The sequence below is a fragment of the Myodes glareolus genome, chromosome 19 (genome assembly GCF_982192425.1).
Source record: "Myodes glareolus chromosome 19, mMyoGla1.1, whole genome shotgun sequence".
Classification (NCBI taxonomy): Eukaryota; Metazoa; Chordata; class Mammalia; order Rodentia; family Cricetidae; genus Myodes; species Myodes glareolus.
In genome coordinates this window covers 51887051-51912359 of record NC_142044.1, presented here as the reverse complement: position 1 = coordinate 51912359, position 25309 = coordinate 51887051, and the positions used below count along the sequence as shown (strand labels likewise).

Genomic DNA, 25309 nt, shown 5'->3' with positions numbered 1-25309 from the left:
CTCTGAGACTTAAGAAATAGGCTACACTGTTAACACCACCTAGACAACTATGAACCTGCCCTTTTGACCAGAGATTAAGTTACAGAATCCACTTCAAATTTGCCCTTGTGGGCTCCACTATGGTGCTGGAGCAAAAACCTACAGACCATATTTCTGGGCTCCATGCCAGGCTCAGCCAACAGCAAGCAACAATGAGCCACTGCAGCCCCACCAGGGTCCATGAATGCCATCGTTTTTGGTTTTGTTTGCAAAACAGGCAACCTGTGCCTGAGGGGGTCTCTTCCTCCTCAGTGTGCCCAACTTGCTCTCCACATCATGACTGACAGGCCACTGTCACACCAGGTAAGCCTCCTTAACCTGCATCACAACTCTTCTAAGTGCTTCTCAGCCCCAAGCCCAGCTTTCTACTTCCTCAGAACCAGTCAGGACCACTACTGTGAGATGGGGGGAGTGGGGGGGGCGGGGAGGGGGTAGCCAGAGGCAAGCTGAGCAAGCATAGGTGCATGCACGTGCACACACACGCACACACACACACACACACACACACACACACACATACACACACACAGAGATTGGGCACTCCAGCCACCTAATAAATGTGGAGAAGGAATTCGGCCCTCCCAAAGAGCAAGTGAGCTAGAGACCCTAGAATAGAGGCATTTATTCTGTGCCTGCTGCAAGCGTCAGCAAGCACAAATGAAAGGGACCAGTGACAGCCACACAGTTCCACTCGAAAGCAACCCTCCTGGCAAACTGCGACATCCTAGAATGCGCTCTTTCAGCCACCAACCCATTCGATTCTTAGAAAACCCAAGGGGCAATGCAAAAGCTTCAGGGGGAAACTGTGATGTGGAACCAAACAGACAACCTTGGGGCGGGGTGGGTGGGGGGGGTTCAAAATGCCTGTAGCCCGGAAAGCAGGCTGCATGCACAGGGGAATAACACAGAAGGGAAAGCTTCATGTAATATGCATCAAATACCTTCTCCCAAACACCTGTACCCAGGTCAGCTGAGCCCTACTCCCTGTGACTTTAAACAAGTTTCCAGCCCAACCTGGGCCTCAGGACCCCAGCCTGTACAATGATGTGAACACAGACAGCCTAAGTGATCGAGGTTAGCTGAGTGACAGGCTCTGCTGCTCGGCCCAGTGGTACATCAACCCATAGGGCTATAAGAGCTGGCCGACACTGTGAAAACAACATGCTGCTTATGTAACACTTGCATCCAACAGGCTTCCAAACACCTTCTCTAGACCTGGCTCTGGAGAAACGGCAGGAGGCCAGAAGGATAGCTCCTGACCGCCAGGCAAATTTAAGACTGCAACCAGTGGTTAATACAGACAGCGTACTGGGGTCCAAGAAGACAAACCCTCACAGGCACCCCCAGAGAGCTTCTCAAAGGAAACACCTTGCGCTGGACTGGTGAGGAGCCAGCAAAGTGGTTACTCTTAAGTCTATAAAGGCTAAGAGCTCCAGGCTACGCTTCCTACTGTTAAGTGACAGGGAAACCAGTGCTGCAAATATCCAAGTTCCAGGACTCAGGAGGGAGGTTAAAAGTAGGAATGTCTATAGGGCTGGGCCTGGGTTGTGGAGGGGGGGTAGGGGGGGTGCTAACCCTCACTTGCAGGCTTTGAGCCTACATAGAAAGGCATTCCCAATCCACTTCCTACCAGTCCCGCCAGTTTCCATGCTGCAAATGAGCTTTCTAACCACAAGCTGGACCATACCCTCCCCACCCACAACTCCCTCGGCTGCCTGCTATCCCCAGAGCAAGCCCCAGTTTCTACCGGAGATCAGCCTGAGTAAAGCCACCCAGGAGTTTGGCCGCAAGCCTCAGTCATCACCGCCAAGACAGGTACCACGAACCACCTTTCCCTGCCTTTCAGCTCTGCCTCGTCATAGCTCTCGGCCCACCCTGACCCCTCCAGGACCTTCCGTGCCCTCCTACCTGATCTTGTTGTGGCTACCCCTGCCTGCTGCAGGGCCACCGATGTCCTTTTCCGGCTCACCATCCCTGTCCCGATCTTTCTCCTCCTGAAGCCGCTGAAGCAGCAGTTGATGAGGGAGGCTTCGGAGAGTGGGCCCAGGAGAAGCTGCAGGCTGGGCATCACCTTTCAGGTTGATATCACTGGCTGAGCGCTGTAAGGGTCGAGGGGATGCCAAGCCGCTTGGGCCAGCCAGACGTCGTCGCTTTGCATAGCTGGGGGTTTCCCTGAATGGTACTAGAGCAGAGGGGTACAAGTTAGACTGATTTGCAGGGGTGGGAGGGGACAGGACGGAAGACGACTTTATAACTACATTTCTCCTTTCCTTTTCCTCCCTCCAAACCATCCCATATACCCTTTCAAATTCATGGCCTCTTTTTCCATTGGTATTACATGCATATATGTAATATTTGCATATAACATAATATATAATGTTTATATTCCTAAATATAAGCTGCTCAGTACATAAAATGTTACTTATAAGGATGATTTCAGGGCTGATCATTTGGTACGAGATAACCAATTAGTTTGCTCTTCGCTGGGGAAGACTGTTTCTCCTACTCCCAGTATGCCCCAGTTGCCTGTAGCTCTTTCTGTAGGGCAACTGGCCTTTTAAAACTGAAATCCTGGGCTAGAAGACAGTTCAGGTAATTAAAGTGTTTTCTGTGCAAAACTGAGGACTTGACTTCAGTCCTCAGCACCCACAGAAAAAGCCAGGTATGTTGGCCTGCACTTGTAATCCCAGCACTGGGGACATGAAGCCAGGCAGGTAGATGCCTGGGGCTCCCTGGCCAGCCTGCCTTAAATAATCACTGAGCCCCAACCCTGGGGAGAGAGCCTGTCTCCAAAATCAAGGTGGGTAGCTTCTGAAGAAAAATACCCAAGGTTGGCTCCTGGCTTCAACACACATATACACACTCACCTACCTGTATAAATCTCCACAGAAAGAGACAAATGAAATCTAAGATGTGTTCCAGAAGTGCCCCGATCCCAGGAAATCAGAGCAGTCAGCCACATGAATGAAGTCACCACCGGGTGACCACATCCCAGTCATGCTGCTTCCAACCCTAACTTGAAGGTTTTAAACTTGCTCCTCTTCTCAGCCTACTAAGGCCTTGGAATGCCCAGATACATTGTTAGAACTTCCCGCTTTACAAGGTTCGGGATAAATCAGGCTGCACATGACAGATCTCACCAGGCTACTGCTATGTGAGACTGTGTACTATTGACTATCGCCAAGGAAACTAAAAAAAGGCGTTCTAGACCAGAGTCAGCAAACACCCTAAAGAGAATCCAGCAGTAACTGTTTCAGGCTCCGCAAAGCGGAGTCTCCACTGCCATGTCTCAAACTCTACCGTGGTCCTATGAAAACTGCTACAAACAGCATGTCAACAAATGGGCTTGTCTGTGTTCCAGAAAAACTTTACTTTAAAGACAGATGAGATGTTGACTATACATTATGTATAAGAGAATCACTTTAGATCCAAAGACATATATATATTGAAAGTTAGAATAGTTTCATTTGTTTGTTGTGTTTTATTTCGAGGCAGGGTCTCACTTTGCAGCCCTGGCTGTCTTGGAACTCACTATGTATACCAGGCTGGCCTCCAACCCACAGAGAACTGCCTGGCTTTGATTCCCAAGTGCTGGGATTAAAGGTATATGATACTATGCCTGGCAAAAATTAGAATAAATTTTTTTAAAAAAACTAACTTATGTAAATAGTAACCAAAAGAGCTGAGAAACCATAATATCAGGCAATAAACTTTAAATGAAAAACAATGTAAACCTGGAAAGATAACTCATATAGTAGAATGCTTGACAGACAAGCATGAGGACCTGAGTTCAATTCCCTATACCCACATAAAGTCGGTGTTGTTGAATACACTTATTCCAGAGCTGAGGAGGCAGAGACGGGAGATTCTTGGGGCTCACTGGCCACCTAGCCAAATCTAATCATCAATCCAGTCCAGTGAGAAATCATGTCTCAACAAGCAAGATTCAGGATGGTTGCCAAGGAACACCATTGGGGGTTGACTTCAGGTCTATACAGTCATACAAACACATACATCTGCACACAGACATGCACACACACACACACACACACACACATTTTTTCTTGTGTAACAAGAGTCAGAAAGATACATTATACAACAGTAAGAATGTCAGTTCATCAAGAATATTAGCAACTATTAACATATATACACCAAAGAACACAAAAACAAAATATATGAAACAAATACCACTGCCTGAAAAACAGAAACAGAAGTGAGGCAGTGGTGGTGCACACCTTTAATCCCTAGCACTTGGAAGGCAGAGGCAGGCCGATCTCAGTGAGTTCAAAGGCAGCCTCATCTACAGAGTGAGTTCCAGGACAGCCAGGACTTCACAGAGAAATCCTGTCTTGGATACCAAAATATCAAGCCAAAAAAAGAGAAATAGGCAGTTCTACAATTTATATCCAAAAACTTCAATACTCATTTCCAATAATGACTAGATCTAAAAAGTAAATGAGGCCATAGGAGACAAGCCACTTAGACCTGACTAACCATCTAGGACCTCTCATTCAACCGCAGTACTTTTTAGATAGCTAACACCTCCATGTAAAAGGCGTATGGTTTGTCTAGCATACCCAAGTGTCAGGTTCCATCCCCAGTACTGGAAAAAAAGGAGTTGGAAGACCTAAGCATGGTAGCATATGTCTATAATCCCAACATTGAAAGGCAGGAAAGTCAGTGCAAGTTCAAGACCAGCCAGGGGTTCATAACAAGACTTTGTCTCAGCAACAACAAAAGCACCAGCATACTGGACGTGGTGGCACACACTTTTAATCTAGCACTGGAGGCAAAGGCTGTGGTGTCTCTGTGAGTTAGGGGTCAGCCTGGTCTTCATAGTGAGCCCCGGGACAGTCAGGGTGACATAGACCTTGTATTGGGGGAGACAGCTCAGCCATTAAGGGCAGCTGTTGCTCTTGCAGAGGACATGGGTTCGATTCCCAGAACCCACATGATAGCCTACAACCATCCATTAACTCCAGTTCCAGGAATCCACAAAGTCCTCTTCTGACCTTTGCTGGCACGAGGGCACTCACATGGTGCACAGACAAACATGCTGACAAAACCTTCATGCACATAAATAATGCAAGGAGTCAGCACACTTTTAGCTAGACTGACTGTAGTAATGTTTCATTTGCATTTTAATAAGTAAAGCTTGCCTGAAGATCAGAGAGTAAAACAGCTCCACCGGTCAGCCTTACACATCAAGCAGTGGGGGCACACACCTTTAATCCCTGTAGCCACATTAGTGTGCCACAGAAACCTGGCAGTAGTGGTGCACACCTTTAATCCCAGCCCTAGAGAGGAATATAAGAAGTGAGGAGACAGCTCTCACACAGTCTCATTCTGAGATTCCTGGAGGCAGCATCACCATTTCAGACTGAGGTAGAGTAAGAGCCAGTGGCTGGCTGTTTTGCTTTTCTGACCTTCAGAATGAACCCCAATTATCTGTCTCTGGGTTATTAATTGTGCTACAACTGACTTATTTATTTATTTACTTACTTACTTACTTACTTATTTGTTTTTTTCAAGACAGGGTTTCTCTGTAGTTTTAGAGCCTGTCCTGAAACCAGCTCATGTAGACCAGGCTGGCCTTGAACCCACAGAGATCCGCCTGCTTCTGCCTCCTGGGTGCTGAGATTAAATGCGTGCGCCACCATCGCCCAGCTACCACTGACTTTAAAAAAAAAAAACAATATATTGAAAAAATACAATAAAATCAGAAATGACTTAGGGTGCTGCCACCAGTCTTTCAGAAAAAATAAAATACAAAATGATACTATGAACCATCATTTGCCACCAAACTAGATAAGCTAAATAGGCAGACAGTTATTTTTTAAATCCACAAATTACAAAAACTGACTCAAGAAGAAATAGAAAAATCTCAACAGACTCGAAACAAGGAAACTGACTGAGAAATCACAACCTTCCTACCAGCAACAGAAAGGTGGTAGCAGATGGCATGACCAGAAACACTTCAAGAACCATCATCAGTCCTTCTCAAACTCGCCCAAAGAAACAGGAAGAAGAAAACAATTCCTAACTGACTTGTATTCTAGATCCCCGAGCTGGATAAAACATTCCAAGGATAAAGACTTCAGGAACCAGTGTGATACATCAATAGAACAAAACAGAAAACCAACATCGCTATTTGAGTTGATTCGGAAAAAAATCATCACTAAAAATCCAACATCCTTTAATGATAAAATATCAGAAAACTATGAACAGAAAGAAACTCCCTCAATATGTTAAGGCATCTTTATAACCCACGGCTAACATCACACTCGGTGGTGAAAGACGAAAAAGCTTTCCTCGAACACGAGGAACAAGGCCAGGATGCCTGCTTTCATGACTGCTGTTCAATATGGCAGAGACGTTCAAGCCAGAGCACGAAGGGAACAGGGAACGCAAGCAAAGGAGGCTGGGCACGGAGGCACACGCCTTTAATCTCAGCCCTCAGGAGTTCGAGGCCAGCCAAGGCTACCTAGTGAGACTACCTCCAAAAAGGAAGGAAAAGGCTGGAGAGAGGGTTCCATGGCTAAGAGAACCTGCTGCTTTTAAAAAGAGAGACAGAAAAAAAGGAAAGGAAAAACAAATGAAATGTATCCAAATTAGAAGTAAATCCATTTGCAGACAGGATGATCCTATATACAGAAAATTCTGCCAGGCAGTGGTGGCACACACCTTTAATCCCAGCACTAGGGAAGCAAAGGCAGGCGGATCTCTATGAGTTTGAGGACAGCCTGGTCTACAAGAGCTAGTTCCAGGACAGGCTCCAAAGCTACAGAGAAACCTTGTCTCAAAAAAAAAGAAAAAAGAAATAAAAAGAAGGAAGGAAAAGGAGAGGAGAGGAGAGGAGAGGAGAGGAGAGGAGAGGAGAGGAAAGGAAAGGAAAGGAAAGGAAAGGAAAGGAAAGGAAAGGAAAGGAAAAAGGAAAACCCCAGTAATGCACCAAGAAAGCCACTAAAGCAAATACAAAAAAAATCTGGTAGCAGCCAGCTCCCGTTTCTATACACCAGCAGTGAGTACCAGTGGAAGAAGAAAATGTCCTTCACCAATACTGCCAACAACTAAAGAGCCAGACAAAAACCGATTCTGAACTCACAGTTCATACAAAAATTAAGCTACAATTGATCAGTGTCCTAAATATAAAAGCTGAGCCGGTGAAAGTCAGAGGAAAACTCAGTGGTTGGTGGGCAGGGGAATGCCATTTGGACGCCATTCGGTGGTGACTCTCACACTTTGAATTCCACCTGAGCAAACCAACATCTAATGTAAACTGTGAACCGAAACTAGACATTGTACCAGTTAGGAAGCACTAATTAACTTCTAACTGGTCAAAACCGTCTTTCTTGTCTTGCCTACAAATACCTTAAAGTTTCTCCTTTCTCACAGTAGTGTTGTTTGCCCCTCTATTAATGAGTTACGGAATAAAATTTAAACATGCTTAGGTTTTTCTTGTATCAGACCAAATATAAGAAGAAACAAAGACCTTACCGGAGCCACACACAAACAGGAGCGGTCAGCTGCTGAGCCCTGTTGGCCACCACTTAGAACCAACCCTCTAGTGCTCCACATTCTGTGTGAAATTCTCTGGGTTTGTTTGAGAGTATTTTGACTGAATGGTGGCTCCTGAAGTCACAATGACTTCTGAAGTTGAAATAAAAACTGTCCTGGGTCCTGTAGGGAGTCTTCGGGTGTCTTAACGGGGTCTAATGGAAAGATCACAGTAGGAAACTCCCAGGAAGACAGGAAATAATAGGTTGTTTAAATCCAGCAACTGGGACTCTAGCTCAGAATTTGCTCTTTTCTAGACAAAGGGTAAATCTTACTAAGAAAAATTACCAGCTTGGAAACCACAAAGAGTCTCTGTGTGTGTGTGTGTGTGTGTGTGTGTGTCTGTGTGTGTGTCTGTGTGTGTGTGTGTGTGTGAGAGAGAGAGAGAGAGACAGAGAGAGAGAGACAGAGAGAGAGAGAGAGAGAAAGAGAGAGAGAGAAAGTGGGGAGGGGGCAGAGACAGAGTATGTCTGTCTGTCTGTGTGTGTATGTTTGTCTGTCTGTGTCTGTGTGCCTTGCTTCATAGCTCAGGTTGCCCTCAATCTCTGATCTTTCTGCCTCCAGAAGTACAACATAAACCACAATCAAGTTCTTCGGTCTGCTTTTTAACCACTGTTAGACTTCAGTCAAAATTTTGAGCTGAGAAATAAATAAAGGTATTCTAAAGGTATTCCTGTCTAAATAAAAAACATTTTGCTTCCAAGCAGTGGTGGCATACACCTTTAATCCCACCACTTGGGAAGCAGAGACAGGAGAATCTCTGAGCGTTCAAGACTAGCCTGGCCTACAGATCGAGTTCCAGGGTGGCCAGAGCTGTTACACAGAGAAACCCTATCTTGAAAAACAAGCAAAGTAACACTTTGTCTTTCTCATAGGTCCCAACCTGAGCTCATGTATAATCTAAATACACTGATAGGTCTTGGTGTCACCCTGAAGATCACCCCCCCCTCCATGGCTACAAGCCCCATGGAGTCCACATACAGGTTACATGTGAATTAGAAAAAACTAGAAACCTATTGAAAATCATTCCTAATGTGTTTCTTACCCATGCTACTAGTCAACCAGACCTAAGGACAAAAGAAAAATATGTTACTGATTTCAGAGCACACTAGGTAATTTGGGGTTTTTGTTTGGTTTGGGCTTTTTGTTTGTTGAGAGAAGGTCTCACTGGGTAGCCCTAGATAGATAGGAACTCACTGAGATCTGCCTGCCTCTGCCTCTCAAGTGCTGGAATTAAAGGCCTTTGGCGCTATGCCTGGCTCCTTGATTTGTTTTTAATCCTAAACTAACTTTAACAATCCAGAAAGGCCCCTGCAATGTTAAAGAGATGCTGAATTAATTAATCTTGTTTGATGTGTTAAATTGTATGGAAAGCATTGTAATACTAAACCTTTTGGGGTCGAGGGTAGAGATATAGCCCAGGCTGGCCCCAAACTTGTCATTATCTCATATCTCAGCCTCCAGTGCACTAGGACTATAGGCATACACCACCCAGGAACCAAATTTTAAACCATATTTTCATATAATTTCAAGATACAAATATTCTAAACATGTGTAAAATTCCTGGAAATTGGACTTGTTTTGGTACAATCCTATCAGTCGTGTAAGTCTGGCTGCGTTAAAATCTTGTAAGCCACAAAAAGAAACCCAATCCTTGCTGACTTCATCATCAGCTTTCAGCCATAGCTGTTTGGAGTCTTGCCAAGTATCCAGTTATTACTGTCATTCCTCTCTAGAAGTATGTGCAGTTAGCTGCAGCCCAAAATTAGTTATCCTTCAAAAACACTGCTGGACTCAGACAAGTACTATGGAATCTAGGTTCCCAGTACCTTCAAGATCACACCACTAGCTTGGAGAATTTTCAGAACTGTAATGAAGAAATGAGACCAGCAATGGTGGCCTGAGCCTGGAGTCCTGGTAGTTCAGAGGGAGAACTGCTTGAATCCAGGAGTTCAGGGCCAGCCTGGGCAAGAACACTGAGAAGAGGTGGGGGCAGGAGGAGGAGAGAAAGAACAAGAAAAGGCAAATGAGAGAGAAGGGAGGGAAGGAGAGAGAGCGGAGAGAGAAAAGAGGAGAGAAAACGAGACTAAAGAAGAAGAGGAGGAAGAAAAAAAAAATACCTGGTGGTTTGTTCCAACCACTAACCAAGTCCAAGCAAAACAAGAATTGGGGGCATGGGCCTGGGTGTTCACACCTGAAATTCTAGCACTCTGAAGCTGAGGCAAGAGGATCACCATAAGTGCAAAATGAGCCTGGACTACACAGTGAGTTCCAGACCTTCTGCGATGTAGAATAAGACCCTGTCTCAAAATAACAAACAAACAGAAAAAGAAATCATGACTCAAAAGGAAAACACTGATGAGGTATCTGAGTCTGGTTAACTTCAGTGGCTGATTTTTGGGCAACTTTTTTAATAAAGTTTTTTTTTTTAAAAAAAATGAGGTGAATAATTTTATATTTATTTGAATTTTTCATTTTAATGTTCTAGATTTAAGGACTATGCTTTCCTTTTGCACTGTCTGTGGCCTATTGCTGATTTTTTTTAAAATTAAAACTGAAATATTTGCTGGGCGGTGGTGGTGCATGCCTTTAATCCCAGCACTCCAGAGGGAGAGGCAGGCGAATCTTTGTGAGTTCAAGGCCAGCCTGGTCTACAGAGTGAGTGTCAGGACATCCTGGGCTACACTGAGAAACCCTGTATCAAATAAATAAATAAATAAAACAAAAAAACTGAAATATTCACTTCCTCTCTCCACCTGATCCCTCGGCACTGTTAGCGCTAAGCATGGACATGTTTATTACATGGTAATATATTTTTTGCACAAGTTCACTAATAAACTGTTCTGTTTTTGATAGAGTACAATTGGAGAAACTGATCCTATTACCAAAGCTTTAATTACAATGTGATTTGAGAATCTGCATAGGATGCCAACCTGCCAGAGCTATTCCAAGCCTTATTGTGAGTAAAATGTCACTTTCTGCCTGTTTCCTCCAGAAATCTGAGGGGATTTGAAAAACCTAAAAGAAACAATGAATTACTATAAGGGTAGTCTGAAGTTCATCTTGATTTTAATTTCTGAGCCATAAAAGATTTTTAAAAGTTCAGGCGGTGGTAGCACATGCCTTTAATACCAGTACAGAGGCAAGCAGATCTCTGGGAGTTCGAGGACAGCCTGGTCTAAGAGCGAGTTCCAGGACAGACTCGAAAGCTACACAGAGAAACCTTGTCTCAAGAAAAAAAAAAAAGTCCAAACTGAGGTTCCTTGCCAAAAGTTTCAGCAAAACAAACTAAAGAGCCTGTGTGGTTAACTACTCTCCTTACTAAATGTGTTGTTGTGTTATTGTTGTTGCTGGGAGACAGTCTGGTGTAGCCCAGGCTGGCCTCAAACTCCCTTGCGCTGAGGATGACTTTGAACCTCTGATCCTGTCTCCTCGGAGTGCTGGGATCAGTGATACAACCCAGGGCTTTGCACCGCTGGACAGGCACCCTACCAATTTTAGCTACATTCCAAGCCTCTCCTACTAAATGTGTCTAAATAGGCTAAGGTTCAAAGACGGACAGAGATACAGAGAGTTCTACTTCAGAGAAAACCGCAGAACCTGTTCTCAGACTGTGGGCCTGCTCACTGGTTTGAAACTGTTATTAGTATTATTTATTGCCTATAAACTGAACTGGATACTGATCTTCTATATCCCTCCATTCGAATGTTTTCCCACTTCTCCAACTTGGAATCACTAAGAACAGGAGCTGTTTGTTCCTGAAACTCCAGAGCTGGAGAGAGACACCTTGATGCAATTCCAGAGGCTAACCCTGCCCGAGTGCTGGCCACCAAGGGAGGTCAGCCTTCTCTCCAGTGCCAGAAATACGGGCATTTGCGATGCAAGCCAAGAAACATGCTTCGAGCTCAATTCCAGAAATCTTGGCTAACTTCTTTCTGGACTCTGACGGATTCTGTTTGTTCTAATGATTCACCTTTGCTATACTTTTGTTCAATAGAAATATTATTGTTTTGAGCAACGCATGGTGGCATACACTTTTAATCCCAGAGGCTGGTGGATCTCTGAGTTGGAGGCCAGCCTAGTCTATATAGTGAGTTTCAGGATGTAGAGAGACCGTATCTCAAAAAAAACCCAAAAAGATGTATACATACTTTGGTAGGTAGAAACCTCAGCTAAAGGACATATTGTAGTCTTGGGCATCTGCCTGATAGTTATCATAATTATCCAGTGTGCTACATTTTCTTCTAGGGTCTCAAATGTGTCTTCACAGCCACCCACAGTACACCAACAACAAAAATGAGATCAACAACAGCAAAAATCTTCAACATCTTAACAGTATGATTTGAGTCAAAGACATCCGGCCATGACACATTATGATGATACTTATGCCCAAGTTCTGGTCAAAGTGAATAACTATTTTTGTTAAAAAAAAAAAAAAAAAAGGCATGGTGGTACATGTCTTTAATCCCAGCACTTAGAAACTCTCCGTGAGTTTGAGGTCAGCCTGATCTACTTGGTGAGTTCCTGGCCATCCAGGGCTACACAGTGAGACCTGTCATCTCATTGGGATGCCGTTACTGGGAGTGGCTCTGGCACTCTAATGCCGAACAAAGTAGAGCCCATCATCTGAGGCCAGCAACTACAGTAATCAGAGCAGCCAGCTAACTTCTAAACAAAGGCTTTCCTGTCTTGTCTCTACAAATTCTTGGCCTTCTGCTCCTTCCAGCGGAGCACAGCCTCCCTTTAGGAGTTGCGGGATACTAAAATCTCCATAAAATGTAAGCATGCTTAACGATTTCTTCTAGCAGTGATAAATGGTGCGACCGCATGTTTGGCAACGGAGTCTTAGGTACAACATCAAAAGCATGAGAATTTTTTCTTTCTTTTTTGTTTTTTCAAGACAGTTCTCTGTAGCTTTGGAGCCTGTCCTGGAACTAGCTCTTGTAGACCAGGCTGGCCTCAAACTCACAGAGGTCGGCCTGCCTCTGCCTCCTGAGTGCTGGGATTAAAGGCGTGCGCCACCACCGCCCAACGAGAATTTGTTTTAATTTTAATTAAAAAAACAAAACGAAGTATGATAACAAGTGCCTATAGACCCTGCTACTGAAGAGGCTGAGGCAGGAAGATCACCCGAGCCCAGAATTCAAAACCAATCTGGGCAAGAAACAAAGCAGGACATGGTAGTTTTGTTTTGTTTTGTTTTGTTTTTTCATGTAATCCAGATACTCAGAGGCTAAGGCAGAAGACCTCTCAAGAGTTTGAGGCCAGTCTGGGATACATACAGAGTTCAACACCAACCTGGGCCACAGTGAAACCTTATCTCAAACAAAACCAAAACCATATCCAATGTATTTTTAGTTTGTTGCATCTATTTATTTGTGTATGTACATACATGAACGTAACGCCATGGCCCTGTGAAACACATCAAGGTCCTGAAGCAGTCAGCTCTCTCCTTCCACCATGTGCATTTCCCAGGCTTAGCAGCAAGCACATTCACCCACTAAGCCATCTTGCTGGCCCTATATTCTTTAACATATTCAACGTAAATAAGGAATTCTTATAGTTCAACAATAAGAAAAAAATCTTAAGTGAGTAAAGGCCTTCATTTTTCTCCAAAGACACACAGATGAAAAACAAACTCATGAGACTATGCTTAATAGCATCGGGCATTAGGAAACCACAAACCACAATGAAATACCACACCATATCCAACAGGGTAACTACAATTTAAAAAAAAAAAAAAGCAGGCAAGCATTGGGAAGAAGGTAAAGAAGCTAGAAACCCATGCATAGATGAAAGAAGTTTAGTGGAAACAGTTTAGAAACTCTTCAAAAATGTAAGAACTATCATATCACCTAGCAATTCCACTCCTCGGGATAAGCCCAAAAGAAGTGTAAACTATTATTCATATAAATGCATGTACAAACATGTTTGTGATAACAGTATTCATAAATCAAAAGGTAGAGACTAGCTGGAGGGATGGCTTCAGCTCTTTTTTTTTTTTTTTTTTTTTTTTTTTTTTTGGTTTTTCGAGACAGGGTTTCTCTGTAGCTTTGGAGCCTGTCCTGGAACTAGCTTTTGTAGACCAGGTTGCCCTCGAACTCACAGAGATCCGCCTGCATGGTTTCAGCTCTTAAGAGTGGATACTGACTTGAAGAGGGACACAGGTTTGGGTCCCAGTACCCACACTGGGTGGCTCACAACCATCTGTATCTCCAGTTTCAGGGGATCCATATCCTCTTCTGGCCTCCATGTTGTACACATACAGACAAGCAGGCAGGCACACATGCACACAACATACACAATTTTATACACACACACACTTGTGTGTGTGTGTGTGTGTGTTTTAAAGTAGAAACAACTTATATATCCACCAGTAGGCGAATGAATAAGCCAAATACTGTGCACACAGACAACAGAATACATTTTAGCCATAAGAAGGAATGAAATGATCTTGCAAGGCAGATGAAGTTCAAAGCCACAATGAGTAAAAGAAGCCAAGCACAAAGAAAGGGTAATAGTGTAATTCCATTGATACGAAACAGCAATAACATGTAAATGCCAAGAGAAATTATGTTCTCAGCTGACAGGCTGGGGAAGAGGGCAACACAGAACTTAACATATCTGAGGTATCCTTTGGAGCAATGAAAACATTTTGGGATTCAACAAAACTGGCATTCAATACTGTAAATGTAAGGAATGCTGCCGGATTGTCAATAAAAGTAATCAATTTTAAGTAAGGAACATTTCGCCTTGATTTAAAAACAAAAACTATACCGTGGGCAGGCTTTGGCCTGCAGCCCTGCCTGACAAGATTGTCTACACCTATTATAAAAAGCGTGGAGCCAGGATCGGCCAAGCAGGCTTCACCTTGAGCTGGTGACCAGTATAGACGCTCAGGCCACACCAGGGCCCAGACTCAGAACCTACACTGAACAAGCTCTCCTTCTGACGTCACCATATGAGAAGCATTGCCTGAGGCGCTTACCAAAAGCATGAGCTGGGCAGTCCACGTGAGCATATATAGGTAGAATGCTTTGTGTACACAGGAGGGTGCCTGAAAGCCATAGCCCGCTAACAGAAACAGGAAGTAGAGAAAGCCACTGACCAGAGTCCCACCCAAGGGTCTGTTGGTCCATAAGGAGAAGCAAGGATGCCAAGAGAAGGAGGTGTCTCTTGAAACACGACGTGAGTGCATGTAAGACACTACCCTGAGGAAGGAAGTGGAGGACAGCTAGGCAGAGAGCTCCAGGTAGCTCCTATGTGGGGCCCCACAGACCCAGAGGGAGACAGAGTAACTTAGAGCTATCACTTAAGAAATGTCCTTAGAGTGGGTGGATATGTGCAGAGGGAGGTGGGCAACCCAGACCCTGAGTCCCCAGGTTTCTGATAGGTTTTCTCATTAACCCTCTAAGATTTGGGTTTCTTCTCTGTAAGAAAGAAAGAAGGAAGGAAGGAAGGAAGGAAGGAAGGAAGGAAGGAAGGAAGGAAAAAAGAAAGAGAAAGAAAGACCCAATAATCAGCTTCACAAGAGAACATTAGGAAGGTGAACTGAGATCCATAGTAAATCTCATGAGCACACCATACTGCACAGGCTCAGTGCTTAGTGTTTTGTCAGCTCGACACAAGTCAGGGTCACCTAGGAAGAAGAAACTTCAGATGAAAAAACGCCTCCATCTAATTGGCCTAGAGGTAAGTTTGCAGGGCACTTCTTTTGTTATTATTAAATAATTGATGTGGAAGGGCCCAGCCCACTGTGGGCAGTGCCACACCTGGGCAGGTGATTCTAAAACCTATAAGAAAGCAAGCTGAGCAAACCGTGAGGAGCAAGCCAGTAAGCAGCATGACTCCGTGGCCTCTGCTTCAGTTCCTGCCTTCTATCCTGACTTCCCTTCCTGATGGGGTGTGACTGGAATGTGTATGCTGTAATAAACCCTTTCCTCCCTAAGTTGCTTGTGGTCATGGTGTTTTATCACAGCAGAAACCTAACTAGGACAGGCTGTAACACACTAGAATGTGTGCTGCATACAGTTATGAGAACAGATGACACAGATGCCCACTCCACTCAGCAACGATGTGCCTAGTCCCAGCTGAGCAAGGCCACTTGGATAAAATAGATTCTGGTGACCCCCCAGAATCCTACGACAAAGGGCAGAGGGATATTCCTACGTCTCATCCTAGATATTATACAAGTCCCTCATCTCTTGCGAAATCAGTTACAAACAAGTCACTTCCTAGAATTCAGCCCCTTCCCGGACCAAATGCTATAGGAGACCAAGGTGAAAAGAAGATGCGGTACCTAAGACACTGTATTTCACTTATGACAAAGGGAGGTACCACAGATGTCAGCAATTCTCTCAAGGTTAGACAATCAGGCAATGAGGCATCCACACACAGGGTGATCCCAGAAAATTCCATCTCTGATGCTGTCAGCCCCAAGCAAACTGGAGCAATCGCTTTCGCTCATATAACCCAAAAACTATACCTTTCTGCCTGAACTAGGGCCCAGCTTTGTACCATGAATCATGAAGTCACTTAGCACTGCTGCAGGATCTCTCTTGGGGAAGCCACCCACCCTCGGTTCATCCACCATTATGGCCCCACCTTGCAAGGTTCAAGGGGCGCACGACCAAGCCTTATTAGCAAGGAGCAGCTCAAGGAGGTGCCTGAAACATGAAACTGACCTTAATTTTAACCCCATCCAAAGATGAACCCCCAGGCCAGACTGTCATAAGCCAAGGAATAGTCTAACCTTAATGCCAGCTCCATCCCTTTGCTACCCAGTGTCACTGCAAACTGAAACAAGAAATGGGGACATTTCAAATAACGCTCACAGAAGAAAGGGGAGCCTGGGGCTCCATGTTCCAGAAAGAGTCACAGGCAGAAAAGCCTACCCAGAACATTAAGGGATCCCTATGGCTAGAAAGCATGGCTGTAGCCAGACAGCAACCCTGTGCTGAAGGAGAGGCCCACAGTACCCTGCAGACTTACTCGCCTGTACCCAGGATGAGACAGCCTGCTCCAGAAACAAACACACATGCACACGCACACACCACACCTCTCTCACACACTTTTTCTGTCCGTCTGTCTGTCTGTCTGTCTCTCTCTCTCTCTTTCACACACATGCACCGAAATATAGGCTGATGCCTATGCTTCTCCCTGCCAGTCTTGAAGCAAAAACTACACATGCAGCTTCTGGTCCTCCTCCAAGCGCGTACACATATGCCAAGTTTCTTTTATGCGCTACCTGCTGGGAGCTCAAACCCTCTGTGGAAGGAGATAGCCGCAAGCCTATTCCCGCTTCAGTCTTCATCCTCCTGTTCTCTCCGCAGGTTATACTCATGGAATCATGTCACATGGAAAGCCACAGGAAGCTACACACTGCTCTAGCACACAATGGGAAGCACAGGCCCCATTCTAGATGTCGACTACCAGGGTCCTTGCCGTCACAGCCTAGAGCCCAGACCTGCTCACGGCCCTGACCAAAAATTCTGTCCATTCCACACAGGCCATTTTTCATTGCATTCCCATGTCTGCAAGGGCCACTGGCAGACAACTGTCTTGGAGTATGGAGGCCCTGTTACACCACCAGGGTGTTGCTTATGACAACCACAGCACATTCAGAAAGGATCTATGGGTGGGCAGAACTCACCGACATCCGAGTCTTTGTGGGTCTTGATTACCTCAGCAAGCTCAAAGTTCCCTGCAATAATGGCCACCTGGGAGAGAGAAATCAACACATGGAGGGCAAGGAGGGAGGCACCCCAAGCCCCAGGTGCTCCTTTGGGATCCTCCCAAAGCCACCCTTCTCTCAAATCACAGCAGTGCATGTCTGTTGACACATCACTTCTATTGGACAGGAGACAGGATACCAGGAGCTAGGGTTGGCCCATTGCCCTCATCTGCCTAAGTCCAAGAGTGCTTCTGGGACACAAGGCTTCGAGTTAAAACATGAACAAGCCTGAACACAATAGTAGAACTTGTAATCTATCCCTATATGCAGCCACGATTCCCATATCAATCCTGGCCCCACAGCTTCTCAGCCCTCATTCTTCCTACCTATGTCCCCAAACCTGGCCCATCTAATACACCCTGGTGTATCTACTTCCAGATGTGCCCAAATCTTCAACCTCTACCTTACGCTCACAGACACGGCCTTAACAGCTTGCCTTTCTGACATTCTCAGGGGCCTGTGCTCCCATTAAGAATAATATATACAGGCCGGGTGGTGGTGGCGCATGCCTTTAATCCCAGCACTCGGGAGGCAGAGGATCACAGGCGGATCTCTGTGAGTTCAAGACCAACCTGGTCTACAGAACTAGATCCAGGACAGGCTCCAAAGCTACAGAGAAGCCAATAATAATAATAATAATAATAATAATAAATAATAAGTAATAATAATAAATAGATACCCCTTTCCCCGCTGCTTTCAAGGTCCGTAAATTCCCATGATACCCTCAACTCCTCCAAAACTCCAGGCCACAGAGATGATAGCTACCTGAACTACCTGGCTATCCAGTGCCAATCAGCCTGGCGACTAACAGTTCAGAAATATAATCTGGGTCAAGTCAGGTGTAGTAGCGGTCACACACCCTCTCAAGCCGGTCCCCTGCACTCTTGCCTGCCTCTGGGGAATCGGGCCCACCACACCTGTCCATTTGGTTCTTCCCCAGAGTCCTGGAGTCATATGGCATTTGTCCATAGAAGGAGGGCAGAGGCAACCACCACACTACAGAGATGCTTTATTTATATTTTAATAATTAAAGCTTGCCTAAAGATCAGAAGGGCAAAGCTAAGTCACTATAGAGGTCAGGCAGTGATGGCACACACCTTTAGTCCCAGGATTTGGGAAACAGAGGCAGCTAGATCTCTGTGAGTTCAAGGCCACCCTGGGCTACAAAAGAGTAATGCAGAAACAGATCAGGTGGTGGTGCCTCACACCTTTAATCCCAGCACTAGAGGGAATATAAAATGGGAGGAGAGAGACTTAGTCAGCTTTGCCTGCTTAGTCTACGATCACCCAGCCTCGATAGAGGAAAGACTTCTCTACTGGGTTGGCTGCTTTGCTTTTCTGATCTTCAGGTTGAACTCCAATATCTGTCTCTGGGTTTTTATTACCCGTGCTACACCACACCAAACATCCCCTCAAATCCTGAGCACCACACTAGCCCACTCATAGTTCCACCTTCGGTGGCAGTCCTTAGAGCGAGCACTCCCTTCTTGCCCTCTGAAGAAGAATCCAAGTTCAAAGTCAGCAGGACACGCGAGCAACCCCTTGGGCCAGCCTTTCACATCCTGTACCTGGAAGGCTGTCTGGCTGTTGTAATTGCGGACGTCCTTATTGGCACCACGGAAAAGGAGGACACGAGCACAGCTCTCCTGTTGGGAGGCAGCAACAATCACACTGGGCCGCGGAGAGGCAGGGCCAACCATGGCAGGTACACACGTGGATAGGCATGCACAGGTGTGCAGGGCACAGGAATCGCACACACAGAGACGCGTACCTAGGCTAGGTAGGGCGATGTAAGCAGCTCTCATCGGAGAGCGAGCTGTTAAGAACATCCACGTGGACATATTGACACACGTGTGTTAAGAAAACAGATATGTTGAAGTAGGCCACCCAGTAACCAGACCGGGCACAGAACATACACACAAAGTGTCACACAGGCTGGGATGTTTGGTCACCTGTGTGCAGGCATACAGTCCCACTTTACTACACACAGAAAATGTAAATGAGGGCTGGAGAGAGGGCTCAGAGGTTAAGAGCATTGTCTGTTCTTCCAAAGGTCCTGAGTTCACTTCCCAGCAACCACATGGTGGCTCACAACCATCTGTAATGAGGTCTGGTGCCTTCTTCTGGCCTGCAGGCTTACATGCAGACAGAATGTTGGATACATAATAAATAAATAAAATATTTTTTAAAAAAATGTAAATGAACCTGACGAGGGGGTGACTCTCCAGGCATACCTGGTTGTAGAGGGCGCAGATGTGCAAGGCTGTGTTTCCCGAGGCATTCTGGGCACCCATGTTGGCCCCATAGAACAGCAAGTGCTCCAAGTGCTGCACGTGCCCAAAGCGGCAGGCCTGAGGAGAAGAGAGGTATTGAAGCATCCCGGACAGAGGCCTACAGCCTGGACACCCAGCCCAGGACCCCTGCTCACCTGATGGATTTCCTGCCAGCCATTCTCATCCGTGGTCCCCAGCTGTGCATGGTCATGGAGCAGCAGCTCACAGCAGAGGGCATCCCCGCCCCCCAGGGCGCTATGGTACAGGGGCGTCAGGCCGCGGCTGTCCTTGTAGTCAGGTGAAGCCCCCAGGTCCAGCAGGGTCTGAGGATAAGGCACCTCAGGATCCATGCCAGGCCCGGCCTTCGGCATGAGCCCATGAGTCCCTCCAGACCGGGGTCCTGCCCTCACTCACCGTCAATGCCCCTGCATTCCTCTGGCGGGTGGCAGAGTGGACAGCTGTGAGCCCATCTCGGGTTCGGAAGTCCAGGTGAGCACCACCGTTGCGAAGAACCTTCAGGAGGTCGGTAGCATTGTCCAACTGTGCCGCCAGGCTCAGAGGGCACTCTGGGTCATTAGAGATAAATAAAAGTTAAGAGTCCCAGCCGCTCAAAAAACAAAAAAACAAAAAACAAAAAAAAACAAAATAGCCCCCTCCCTGTTCTTCTCCTACCTCCTGAGTCAGGGTCATGAAAATTGGGGTCCAGCCCCTTGTCCAGCAGGCGGGCCACCTTGTCTGTGCTGTGTAGCTGGACATAGTCCATGAACTTCTTCAGGTTTGCCTAGAACACCAACCATCCCAGTCAGCGGGGTGTCGCGGTCATGGTCATCTTCCCATCACCCCCTTCCTCCAGCAAGCTCCCGACCACCTGTAAGGCATACACTGTCCCTAGCCCCATTCTGTCTAACCTGTCTGTCGTCTTATTCATCTTCGACCCCACACTTTTACCCCGACGCCCGTTCCATCTTGGCTAGACCCTTGTGCTTTCAAAGCCCTTCTTACAAACCCAGGCTGAGCCTGGCCGCTTTCAACACAGCCAGGTCACCTGAGTCACAGACCCCAACTGAGTCTAAAAGAACACTGAGGCCATGCTGACAGGAGCCAAAGGCTAACAACTCTAGCCTCATTCCTCTGACCAGCTCCTCCTACATTCCATGATAGACCCCTGGAGCACCCACGACGTGACTTTGTCTTTTCGTCCCTCACCCAGCAAAGTCTCACTAGCCTTGTCTGGTAGCATGGTGTCCCCGCCCAGGCATCTAAAAACAGCGGGTATCATAGACAGGAGAGGGTGGGTGCCTGGTGGACCAGTATCAAGGGGTCAGAGTGACAAAACCAGAGGAAGAACCTAGGCAAATCATCTAGGAAGAACGTTAAGGCAGCCTCGAGGTCACAGGGGGAGAGGGTAGGGACAGCTGGACCCCAGGCAAGCAAGAGGACAGGGCTGCAGGGAGGAGTTCAGATTCGTCCAAAACACAGACAAGACTCATTGCAAAGCTAGTTCCTCACGTCTGTGGGCCCATGAGAAAAGATCTAGAGAACCCAGGATGATAGGGTCACACAAGGGCCAGTGGAGGGAGACAGATACCTCTCTTTCTGACGTGCTCTCTGCCCAATACAGAGCCAGAGCCACTGACTGTCACCTGCCCTGGAACAGCAAAAAAGTCTGACAGAAGCCCAACGATCTAGGACCTGAGGTAGGGTCACAAAGTTCTTTTCCAAAGCTCCAGAGACCATCAATGAAGTTCCCACAAGCTAATTCCCATTTGCCCACGGAGCTGGGGGACTTGGAAAAGGCCTAGGACACCCTCCTTGCCCTCTGGACACCCATAAGAGTGTAGTGCTCCCTCAAAACCCAAAAGAAAAAGAAAAAGAAGCAAATGGAATCAGGTACACCTGGGTTCAGGTCCAAGAAGCAAAGACACTGTACAGGTGTACCCAGGCCACACAGGGCCTACTAGGCATATTTGGGCCAGCTTCACTGGGCAGTGGGCAGTCACAGCAGGTAACTCAACCCCTCTGCCTCACCTGTGAAATGAGGTAGCAAATCCCTCCCGGGAGGGAATTAATGACATATCTAACTCTGTGTTCCTCCTACTAAGGAGCACTAACCACTGGACCTCTTGTCCTCACAGACGACACACTGGACACTGACTCGCTTCCCTCTCTCCCAGCTTCAAACAAGGCACTCACCCCTCTACCAGCAAAACTCTGATTTAGCCGGAACCCATCACTGGACCAGTCATGGGCATGGAGCCTGAGCCCAGCCCCGGACCAGGTCCTGAAACCCACTTCCGGGAGAGCAGACTGGGCCAAACCTGAATAGGGGCAGTGGTCATGGGGAGTCCCCTCCAGCGACTGCCTCTTTACCTTTGTGTGCAGCTTTGCAAACTGTTTGTCATCTATGAGGTTCTGGGCATAAACTCTCCGCTTGTATCGAAACTGCTCGGATAAAGAAAAGGGGGAGAGAAGGTGCGCACACAGGTCCAGTGAGCAAGGGGTGGTGGCCACCGCCGCAGGCTAATTACTGCTTACCACCCTCCTGCCCACACTCTCACTGCAACACAGCCAGACAAGTCCCAGACACACACTTACAGAGGGGACAGACAACAACTGGAAGCTACTGACTGTCCACAGCACAGAAACAATCTGTGGTCCGGAGAAGACAGTACTCACTCGGCCAGTTCATGGCCTGGCAGGCCTGCAGCCTGTCTGTCTCATTCCCACCTCCAGGACTTGGAAAACTTGACTGCTCTCCCAAGATCTGAAACTAAGCTTCTATGCCTAGACACTTTCTCTCCAAGTAGAAATAACCCAATTCCTGGCGCTACCACGAGGATCAGACCAACTCTGACCTTGGTACACACACACACACACACACACACACACACACACACACACACACACGCAAAGACCTTCCAATGAGGACTGAATCTCCATCCTGGAGTGGCACTCAAATCACCTTTAAGCGTCATAAACGGTGCTCATATTTTTCGCCAACCTCAGAAGACTTGGGGGTGAGAGGCAAGAGACTCAAAATGTGCACACAGAGAACACTGTTCACACCGCACGACCTTTAAGGCACTCAGCCCTTCTCACACTTCTCCCTCCGGTGTTCAAACTGCTCACACCACGCATGCTGAGTGCATGTGCTGCAGGTGCTCATTGTGGGTTGCACACATTGCTTGCTGCAAGTACTCTACACACTGCTCACACCGCTCTCCACGCCTAAGCTGCAACACACCACTTACCACACCATGCAGCTCACACTTCACCCTACCCGCTGCACTCAATGTACCCACCTCTGGCTCTCAGCACACTGCTCAGGCTGCACATAGCCCCCCACCGCTCCTGTTGCCAACTCCTCCCGGCCTGCCCTTCACAGCTCCAGCCACGGAGCTCAAAGATCACACCCAGTGCGCTCCATTCCACCACCACCCCCCCCACACCCTGGTCTGCCCAGCACCTCCAGATAGGGCAGGGGCGTGTCCAGGTTAGGCGGGTAGTCCTGCAAGAGCCGCTCTTCATCCAGGAACTTGCCGGCGCGACCCCGGGAGGGCGGCTGGAATAGCCCGTAGTTGAGCGCGTCCTGAAGGCTGTGGTTGAGGGCGCAGAGCACACGCTGCTTGGCGGCCCACACGGGCGCGGTTGGGTCCAGACGCAGGCACTTCTGCAGCGGAGCGAGTCGTGAGTCCGGACCTGCGAGCGCAGGGCACCGCGCCCCGGGCCCCGCTTGGAGGGCTACTTGGGGAGCAAGAGCAGAGACCCCGCGCCACGGCGCCGAGGCCGAGGCCCCGCCCCGGGGCTGGGCTTCCAGGGCCCCGCCCCGGCTATGGGGAGGGTCCCGCGGAGGCGGCGGGGGAGGGGCGAGTGGCCGCGGCCGGGGGTCCTGGCGCAGGGCGCGCCCGGCGGGGGTCACCGCTAGTGGGCTACACAGGGGTACGGCGAGATCGCGAGGGCTCACCGTTTGTTGCAGGTCCGGGATGCCGACGCGCACGACCACGGCGCTGGCCCCGGGGCCGTCCATCCCGGTGCTAGCGCCGGGGCCCGGACTGTTGCCGGCGGAGAGAGGAGCGCACGGGGATTCCGCGCGGCGCCCTGGCCCCCCCTGACCCCCCGCCGGAGCCCCGCCGACCGCGCTACGCGGGAGGGGGCCGGGGGGGGCCGGGGCCGGGGCCAGCGCGGGGGACAGCGGCTCCGGGGGCTCCGCAGGCGCAGCGGCGGCGGCGACGGCGGCACGGTTTAGCTGCATCGGCCCCGGCTTCGAGCGGCGCCTGCCTTCCCCGGGGGCGGGGGCGGCGGGGGGAGGGGGCCCGAGCCCGGAGCGGAGCGGAGGCGGGGAGGGGGCCGCGCCGGAGGCGGGGACGGGAAGCCCAGGGCCTGGAAACTGGGGTCCCCCGCGGGGTCGGGCGGCGTGGGCGTGTGGTGCAGAGGGCGGGGGCCGGGGGCCCGCGCGAGAGGGGGGGTGGCTGTCGAGGGGGAGTGGCTGACACAGCGGGGGGATGGCACGCCGAGCTTCCGCTGCAGGCGAGCGTCGCAGACCACCGTACTAGGGTGTCAGAGGGTTCTGGAGCTGGGTGAGGGACCTCTACGCGTCGGGGCAAGAGGACCACAGGCTGACGGAGAGGGAGAGATAAGCAGGAAAATTGGTGTCCCTGGGTGGAAATCTCCCCAGTTTGCCGACCCCACACTCCAGACCCCGAGGAGGTGGTGGGATCAGCTGGGGTATCGTACTGGATGGAGGGCCGCAGACCCCAGGCTCGATCAGGGCGGAGCTGCTGTGCCACGGAAGGGCCCCCCAAATCAGCCCTTCTAACCGCACCCAGGGTGTTCCTCTCGGCCCCCGCCGCAACCGAGTTTGGGGGGTCTGTCCGGACTCTGAGGCCTCCCCCACCCTGGCTGGCCCAACCCTGCAGCTAGTCGCCCTCTCCCCGTCACCTTAGCGACAGCAGGATGGGGGCGCGACCTACGAGGAAGGGCTTAGGGGAGGGGGCGCCACTAGTCTCCACCTGCGACGGGGAACTGAATTTTAGTTTCACACGTTGTCGTGGCAACGCGGGAGGGGGTGACGAGTGGGCGGGGAGGGGAGCGCTGCGAGTGAACCAACTCAGGCGCCGCCCGCGTGGCGTGCCAGCCTTAGCCCGGCGCTACCTCGGAAGTGCCCAACGCGCGGGGACCCCGCTCCGAATGCCCAGAAAGGTGCAGCCCCTGAATGGATGAATTGCCCTACTAATAACAGGGTCTAGTCCTGCCTTCCACAGCACTCTCCCACCTACCTTGACTTACACCCCACCCCCTAACGGCCTCAGAGAGCCACTCATCGCTGGCGGCCGACACTGGACAGCTTTTGCGGAGCAGCCTGGCCGGGAACTCTGCCAGTGACAGGAAGCATCCCCTCAGCCCCAGCCTCCCCAGCCCTCTCCGTGAGCAGCCCTGGATCGCCCACAAAACTGGTTATTCCTGAACATCCCAGGAATAACCTTGGACTGCCCTGGTCCTATACACCTATAGAGCCTAACCAAGTCCCACCCCCTGACCACCCGGTTCATCTTAGACATGCCCTTACCCCACACAGAACAGTGATTGGTTAGGTTTGCTCCCCAAAACAGCCTGAACTCCACCGATCCACCACCTTCCAAAAGTGTTTCATGACTCCATACAGGACCTTCTGACCAATCCAAACCCCACAGCTTTGTCCTCCGTGGAC

The 25309-nt window shown here is 48.7% G+C and overlaps 1 protein-coding gene and 1 long non-coding RNA gene across 8 annotated transcripts in view; one reads left to right on the top strand and one right to left on the bottom strand.

Moving 5' to 3' along the window:
* Nucleotides 1-23873, bottom strand: part of Shank3 (SH3 and multiple ankyrin repeat domains 3) — a 59149-nt gene extending 35276 nt beyond the window's left edge. For 3 of the 7 annotated variants that reach the window (XM_087899182.1, XM_087899183.1, XM_087899184.1), the window contains exons 1-10: nucleotides 23567-23873; nucleotides 23069-23272; nucleotides 21973-22044; nucleotides 20275-20383; nucleotides 20017-20168; nucleotides 19758-19925; nucleotides 19564-19680; nucleotides 18898-18975; nucleotides 17249-17315; nucleotides 1948-2221 (exon numbers count right to left, since the gene is read on the bottom strand). In XM_087899182.1, coding sequence (XP_087755308.1) covers nucleotides 1948-2221; nucleotides 17249-17315; nucleotides 18898-18975; nucleotides 19564-19680; nucleotides 19758-19925; nucleotides 20017-20168; nucleotides 20275-20383; nucleotides 21973-22044; nucleotides 23069-23272; nucleotides 23567-23854 — 1529 coding nt within the window. In that variant the 5' untranslated portion in view covers nucleotides 23855-23873. The remainder of the gene's footprint in view (nucleotides 1-1947; nucleotides 2222-17248; nucleotides 17316-18897; nucleotides 18976-19563; nucleotides 19681-19757; nucleotides 19926-20016; nucleotides 20169-20274; nucleotides 20384-21972; nucleotides 22045-23068; nucleotides 23273-23566) is intronic. The other 4 variants (XM_087899186.1, XM_087899185.1, XM_087899187.1 and 1 more) reach the window with 2 other exon arrangements.
* Nucleotides 1603-14332, top strand: LOC146891038 (uncharacterized). The gene is made up of 3 exons (XR_015735681.1): nucleotides 1603-1854; nucleotides 10453-10555; nucleotides 11342-14332. It is a non-coding gene; the product is annotated as an uncharacterized LOC146891038 (long non-coding RNA).
* Nucleotides 23874-25309: the final 1436 nt, after the last annotated feature.